The sequence below is a fragment of the Penaeus chinensis genome, chromosome 36, assembly GCF_019202785.1.
Source record: "Penaeus chinensis breed Huanghai No. 1 chromosome 36, ASM1920278v2, whole genome shotgun sequence".
NCBI classification, from domain to species: Eukaryota; Metazoa; Arthropoda; class Malacostraca; order Decapoda; family Penaeidae; genus Penaeus; species Penaeus chinensis.
The window spans coordinates 21,175,262-21,182,761 of record NC_061854.1 but is presented as its reverse complement, the minus strand read 5'-3'; the positions used below and the strand labels follow the sequence as shown (position 1 = coordinate 21,182,761).

Sequence of the window (7,500 nt, the reverse complement as noted above, 5' to 3'; positions counted from 1 at the left end):
AGCTTCCTGAGTCAGCCTAAGGTCACCCTCAACCTTCCTCTTCGACTTCTCAATTTCAGCGCGAAGCTTCTTCTCACGCTCAAGAGAATCTTCGAGTTCGTCAAGGGAGGACTCCAACTTAGTCTTCATCTTGCTTAGGTGGTTGCACTTATCTTCAATACACTGGATATCCTCAGCCGTCTTTTGATTGCATTCCTGAAGATGTTTCTTCTCCTTGTTGACCTTGCTAATGAGTTCCTCTTGGTGAGCAATCTCTTCATTGAGGTTATGGATCTGCTCGTCCTTGGTGACCTTGTCCTGCTCGCCCTTCTGAACAAGAAGCTCAAGTTCCTCAAGGTCTTTCTTCAGGTTTGTGACCTCTTGTTCGCATTTCTTCTTGCCATTGGCGATTTGATTGCGTGCCTCTTCCTCTTTGCGAAGGCGTTCCAGGGTTTCCTGGGATGTTAAGTCAACCACTAGTTACTTATAAATAACAACTAATTACAGTTGTCTGTAAAAATTAGATTTCATATTTGACACGTGTTCTTTTACATATATCTAAACATTTATAGACGTATATGTATATTGCTTCCTAATTTTATGTAAAATGACTCACATTAAGTTGTCCTTCAAGTTCGGCCTTTTGTGCTTGCAGTTTGGCTTGCTTCTCCATGTATTCAGACATACCGCCCTTGGACGAGTCAAGAGCCAGCATGAGCTCAGCTCGCTCCTCGAGAAGAACAGCGTTCTTTGCTTCGAGTTCTTCGCGGACCTTGATCTCCTTTGCAAATTCAGCCTCAGCCTTTTCGGCAGTTTCTTCCAGCTTAGCGAGCTCTTCCTCACCACGAGTGGCTTTGAGCCTAGGCTTGAGCTTAATCCACAGCTCGTACCAGAGCCAAGCACGCATGATCTTGAACTTCCTGAGGTTGCGCTGTACAACAATGAGGGCAGTGCGCTGCTTCTGCATCTTGGAGTAGAATTTTCGACTGCTGTAGCCACGAACCCATGCTTGGAACCAGGTGAGAAGCTTGACCACGCGGTCTTCTCGGATCTCCTCAAGTCTACCCAGGACACCGGCACGGAAGAACACCTGTTGAAAGAATCAATTAATGAAAGGAAGCAAGTACAGCACGATAGGAAACCGACTTATAACAACTTCTGACTTGTTATGACATATCAGTACCAAACAATAAACAATAAGGGTATGATTAATGAAAAAACAGCTTTGTTATTAACCTTAGTGTTACCGCAGCGATATAACTCAGGATCGAGACCGGCCTTTTGGAAGCAGGCTTCAGCAGCCTTTTTGTCGTCCTTCGCTTCGATCATCTCCTGGGCGGCCAGGATGTTATATCTACGAGATAGAACAAGTCATTTTACGTGGTACAGTGTGATTCTTATGCGGACTATGAAAATTTTGAGATAATATTCAGCCATGTACGCAATATTCTTCTGTTACATTCGTTTCCAAAATGTAGTAATTGGTTATTACTGGGCATATTACCTCTGCATCAGGTTTCTCCAGCTTCGAGATAGATAGATTGATAGACAGATAAATAGATAGATAGAGAGACTCACCGAAGCTTGAAGTCAGGATAAGGCATCCTGTTGGGGAAGCCCTTCTGGCAAATACGGATACCCTCAAGTACACCATTACAGGTCAACTGATGCATGATGAGGCCAGCATCGACAGCGCCTGTGAGCAAAGAGAACGGATGGACCTCCTATCAATTAGGTTATCTCCTTATACAACTTTACAGCGGTTTACCTTATCAGTATGAATTCAATTTTATAATTTTGTCAAAAAATACATTGTGTTACCAGGCTTCTTGAATTCGTTGGGCACAATGCAACGGATGAAGTGAGGATGAGTAGCGTTCAGCGTCTTCATCAGGTTGGCAAGCTGATCCTGTGGAAAGTATTAGATTGCAATTCAAGATGTATATGCGAAATAAAAAATCATGGTAATGCTTATTGTCATTCTAAACCTGCACATACAACCTAAGGAACTATATATTCACCTCAGTGTATAACTCATGACCGTAGAACATTAACATGAAGAAATCGATTCTTGTATTGTAAATAAGAGCTCATACTATTTAATAAGCACATATATAATATTCATACACACACACACACAAACACCTATGTGTGTGTGTGTGTGTGTGTGTGTGTGCGTGCGTTTGCGCGTGTGTGTGTGTGTGTGTGTGTGTGTGTGTGTCTGTGTGGTTATATATATGTATGCATGTATATGTGCTGTGTGTACTTGTTTAAGTATGTGTATGTATATGTTGTAAATATACACATACACTAATATAGCTTCTCTTTAAAGCACGGAAAAATCATTAGTTACACATATTACTGTTAAAAAATGAAGCCTACCTTGTAACCAGATGATACAGTCTTGAAACCGGTCTGTTGTTTGCCACCTTTGCCTGACGAGTAAAGGATATTCTTAGTTCGCATGTTTAAATCGAGAAGGAGCGAGAGATAAAGAGATGGATAGATAGATAGATGATATACATGAAAAGAGAGGGAGATATAGATGGAGAGATTAATAGATAGCCATAGAAATTATTTAGTCTGTAAGTACATATATTATCAAATATCAATTTAGCTGCACTCTCTGTCTTATATATATATATATATATATATATATATATATATATACACACACACACACACACAAACATATATATATATATATATACATATACACACAAACATATATATATATATATATATATATATATATATATATATACACACACATACATACATACATGCATATATATATACATATATATATATATATATATATATATATATATATATACAAACATATATATATACACACATACATACATGCATGCATATATATATATATATATATATATATATATATATATATATATATATATATGTACACACATACACATGAATGTCTTTACATATGTATTTACATAAACATGAATGTATTTACATATATGTATATATATATACACACACGCATGAATGTATAAAACATAGACACATACATATATATCATTAAATCCCCCTCTCTCTCTCACATACACACACGCGAACAAACAGACATATATATGCATGCATGTGTGTGTGATAATTTGGTATTGGTATTCCGTAATGTTACTATATGACAGTTAAGGTATCGTGTTTTTTTTCAATTACTTTTGAAAGAGAAAAGAAGAAAAGTAAAGCACTCAAAAAAATATACCTTTGCCGCCTGCATCACCAGACTGGCCTGGATGGTCAGCGAAGATCTCGACTGTAAGGGCGTTGGAGGCCTTCTTGAGCTGGTCGACGACGGTGTCGTTGAGAGGATCCTTGTTCTTCTCAAGCCAGCCAGTCAGGTTGTAGGACACAGTACCAGCGTAGTGAACGATGGCAAAGTGGTTCTCAGGCTGGCCGGGCTTTGGAGGCTTGGGCTTGATGAAGCAGCGAGACTTTCCGAGATGGTTGTTGTTCAACTTCTCCTCGAAGGTCTTGTCAGTAGCCTTGGGGAACATGGACTCTTCCTCAAGGATGGAGAGGAGACCCATTTTCTGAAAATAAGGTAGAAGTTAAACCAGAAATGGATAGATAAGTCTTGAAGATTTAGTTGTGATGTAGTACTGATTGCAATAGCAAAGAGGGATAACATCAATATCTAAATTACCTTCTCGAAGAGTTCAATGCAGGCCTGCAGATCCATACCGAAGTCGACGAACTGCCAGACAATACCCTCCTTTGCGTATTCTTCTTGTTCCAGCACGAACATGTGATGGTTGAAGAACTGTTGCAACTTCTCGTTACAGAAGTTGATGCAGATCTGCTCGAAACCGTTGAACTGGTGGAAAACAGAAAGAAAAACGAATAACGATTTCTGTGTATCGGTATTATTTCACTGGGCACTGCTATGTGATTAATTGTTAGCAGAAATAAGTCATTGTGTGATTTTTTTTTCAACTAATGAAAACTTCTAAGGAACTCACGTCGAATATTTCAAAGCCAGCAATGTCGAGCACACCGATGAACATAGCACGAGTCTGGCCAGTCTCGAGTGTCATATTACATTTCTTGACGAGCCATGAGAACACACGCGAGAAGAGGCCCTTGGCCATGGCACCGATGTTGTAGTTGACAGCATCGACGCCCATACCCTTGGTGACGAACTCGGCACCGACCTTGATCTTGGGCTTGCAGAAGTTCCTGTAGAGCTCCTCGGCGTCAACACCGAGCAACTTGGCGACAATTTCTCCGGCCTTTAAGAATGAAACAATTTTATCAGTATAAGTATATGGGGAAATAAAATAAAGCTGTGTTATGTAACATTAACTTCACATGTTGGTAACATCATACCTCAGTGCCATCGGGCTCTGCCTGTTCCTCGCGACCCCTCTGCTTGAATTTCATGTTACCATGGTGCATGACAGAAGCTGTGATCTTGTAGCAATTGTCTCTTTCTTCGTTAGAGAAGTTCAGGATGTCGAAAGCTTCCTGAATGCACATGGAGACGAGATATAAGATTGCGATTTAAAGGTTTACACAATACCGTGCTAGGCAAAATGTCAGAAGGGAAAGTACGTTATTATATGCGCATCAACTGCGTACTTACATGAGTAAACTGCATGTCCTCCTTGTCGTCGATGGATGGGACGGTAACCTTACCCTGCGCCTCGTAGTGGTAGTCGTAGATGTCGTCAGACAAGAGGCATATCTCTGACAAAAGATATCAGAATTAGCACATTGTGAATATACATTTTACACCGTTTTAACAGAAAGAAAACTCGTGCAATGGATTTTGCGATGCAGTATGCTTACTCTTGATATAATCGATCTGGTCGCACATCAGCTGATAGAAGATGTGGTAGCCTCGCTCGGCGGGGGACTGGGAGATGACACGAGCCTTCTCCAGCAGGTAGACCTCAATGTCAGCGCCGGAAAGCTTGCCGTTGGGAGCGAAGTGGACGCGGATGAACTTACCCTGTTTTGAAATGAAGAAATTGGCAAAAGTCATATATAACTGACCTGCGGCTCAGGAGAACTTTGTACAGGGCAAAGAGGCTAAAAGGTTTGGGCAGGGGGTTATGAGGGGAATAAGTATTTACATACATACTTGCATATATATATATATATATATATATATATATATATTTAAACATATATACACATTTCACTTTCTCTCTCTCTATACATATAAATATATGTATATAAGGGAGTGATACATATAACCCGAAACCACAATTCAATTTGTCGTTTGTGTTAGGGGTTTGAGCAGTTTCAGCTCGGAATGGCTACTTATGTTTAACAATTACTTTTTAAGGGTGAAACCCTACAGGGTCAACTGTAGATGCTCTTTAGTATCCGCATGGCTCATTTAATATTGCATTAGTAACTGTTCACGTATTAAGACCGTTAGCTGTACTTACGAAGCGAGACGAGTTGTCATTACGGGTAGTCTTAGCATTACCGTAGGCCTCAAGGATGGGGTTGGTCTGGATGATCTGGTCCTCAAGGTTCTGTGTCACAGAAAAAATTGATAGATTTTTAGAGATCCTTTCTCGCCGTGTAAACACTGTTGCAAATTCAATAAGATTAAGAACTGATCATGATATTCGCAACTTACCTGCTTGTTCTCACCCTCTTTCTTTTCGGTGGCGCCGACGTTAGCGAAGTAAGACAACACCTTCTTTGTATTCTCGGTCTTACCAGCACCAGACTCACCGCTGTAGAGAGAGAAATCAGCTGTTGGAGAGCAGTATCAAGATTTTCTTCATGTTGATTCATATCAGAAAATTGGGTATACCAGAGAAGCTGACATTCCAAATGAATTTTGCATCGCTAGATAGAGAATGATAATAATAGATAATAACTTACGTGATAAGCATAGACTGATTCTGGCGTTCTGCAAAAAAAGAAAATAAATCTGAGTAAGACACGCCAAATAACAAATTAAAATGTCTTTTACCAGAATTTAATGAAACGGAAAGGAAGATTTAGGTTTCATGTAACACCATTTGTGATAAAATTGATACCTTGGCTCAAATGAGAACGAGATCTGCATATGATGAATCATCAATATTCTAGTATTATAATCATAGTGTACGTAAATAAAATTTACACTTTTTTTATTAAGTAATTCACTCTTGTGTAAAACCGTTCTCAGAGTTTTCAACAATGAACTCATTCCTACCCTGGCTCATGTTCTGGTAGGCACCGTCGCAGATGGCGAAGAGATGAGGGGGCACCTCATTACGCCTCTTGCCCATGTAGATCTTGACGGCACGGTTGGTGTAGATGGGGTAACGCTTGTAGGGGTTGACGGCGATACAGAAGAGACCGGAGTAGGTGTAGATAAGCTTGGCCTGGTAACGGGACTTGAGGACGTAGAAGACTGAAGGATCATTAAGGAAGGTCAAGTTAGACACATCCTCACACTTCTCGTACTTGGGAGGGTTGACCTGCCCGACCTGCTCCTTCTTGAAGTCCTTCATCTCGCCACTGGGAACCTTAACTGTTACCAGCTTATCGCCCTTTGGACCTTGCAACTCACATTCGACGAAGCCTTCATCGGGATCAGGACACCAGTAGGACTTCTTAGGATCATAAGGCTTCGTCTGGTCGATGCGCCTTTGCTCGGGCGAGATGAAGAGGTATTCAGAGGGATCGGGGTCGGGACCCGTGCTCTTCTTCACGTGGCCAGGCATGGTGGTAGAGCGATTACAGACTTAAAAGTTAGATTCGCTCGGGATCTAAAACCTGAGAAATCAGAAGATTTAAGTTAGATTTCGATGATAATTGGGGAAAAGAATGTAAAGGTTGTCTAAGGTTTTATTATCTTTGGAACAAAATGAAATCTGTGGAGAAGCATGTACGTGAAACCTTAGATTGATCAACGACAGAAGAACACACACATTACATTACAGTGTACATGTATATTAATTTTACATAAACATAATCTTTAACGCATGCGTAAACACATATACATACATACAGACCCAGACTCATACGCACGCACACAAATACACACACACACACACACACGTACCAATTCACTTATATGCACATACGCACATACTGTTTTTTTTTCTGTCCGTGGAGTGAAATGATAGATTCTAAAATTAGTAAAGTATTCCTATCAATGCTGGACAGAGTATGAATTTTCTGAATAAAGTTTTTTTTTTTTCCTTGCATGTAGATTTAATTGTTACTGTATAGTGTAAGGTTGCGTTCTGCTATTCGGTATCGTTATCTTGGGCGCTTTTTGTCTCACCATTGAGACGAAGACAATGTTAAGAAGTGTAGTTCCCGCATTCTAAACAGTAAAGGCTCATGTTGAATAGAGGGTTAAGCTCCCTGCCCATTTTAAATACTAAAATTCTTAAAAGACACCATGCCTAACCTGAATTTTCAGAAAAAGGAGATGAATAAGATGTAATCATCGCAGACGTAGTGCGGATATGGTCGAAATGCGACTGGGAAATGGCAAAATTCCAGGGTATTTTTTATAAGCGAAATATC

At 40.1% G+C, this 7,500-nt stretch overlaps 1 protein-coding gene across 1 annotated transcript in view; it reads right to left on the bottom strand.

Moving 5' to 3' along the window:
• Positions 1 to 6,725, bottom strand: part of LOC125044609 (myosin heavy chain, muscle-like) — a 10,780-nt gene extending 4,055 nt beyond the window's left edge. Inside the window, exons 1-16 of the mRNA XM_047641357.1 lie at positions 6,173 to 6,725; positions 5,857 to 5,884; positions 5,606 to 5,705; positions 5,409 to 5,498; positions 4,801 to 4,963; positions 4,595 to 4,698; positions 4,339 to 4,476; positions 3,972 to 4,241; positions 3,656 to 3,826; positions 3,215 to 3,542; positions 2,362 to 2,414; positions 1,801 to 1,888; positions 1,558 to 1,675; positions 1,216 to 1,333; positions 596 to 1,069; positions 1 to 435 (exon numbers count right to left, since the gene is read on the bottom strand). The exon at positions 1 to 435 is cut by the window's left edge and continues 452 nt beyond it. Of these exons, the coding sequence (XP_047497313.1) occupies positions 1 to 435; positions 596 to 1,069; positions 1,216 to 1,333; positions 1,558 to 1,675; positions 1,801 to 1,888; positions 2,362 to 2,414; positions 3,215 to 3,542; positions 3,656 to 3,826; positions 3,972 to 4,241; positions 4,339 to 4,476; positions 4,595 to 4,698; positions 4,801 to 4,963; positions 5,409 to 5,498; positions 5,606 to 5,705; positions 5,857 to 5,884; positions 6,173 to 6,686 (3,192 nt within the window). The 5' untranslated portion in view covers positions 6,687 to 6,725. The remainder of the gene's footprint in view (positions 436 to 595; positions 1,070 to 1,215; positions 1,334 to 1,557; positions 1,676 to 1,800; positions 1,889 to 2,361; positions 2,415 to 3,214; positions 3,543 to 3,655; positions 3,827 to 3,971; positions 4,242 to 4,338; positions 4,477 to 4,594; positions 4,699 to 4,800; positions 4,964 to 5,408; positions 5,499 to 5,605; positions 5,706 to 5,856; positions 5,885 to 6,172) is intronic.
• Between the last annotated feature and the right edge of the window lie 775 nt (positions 6,726 to 7,500).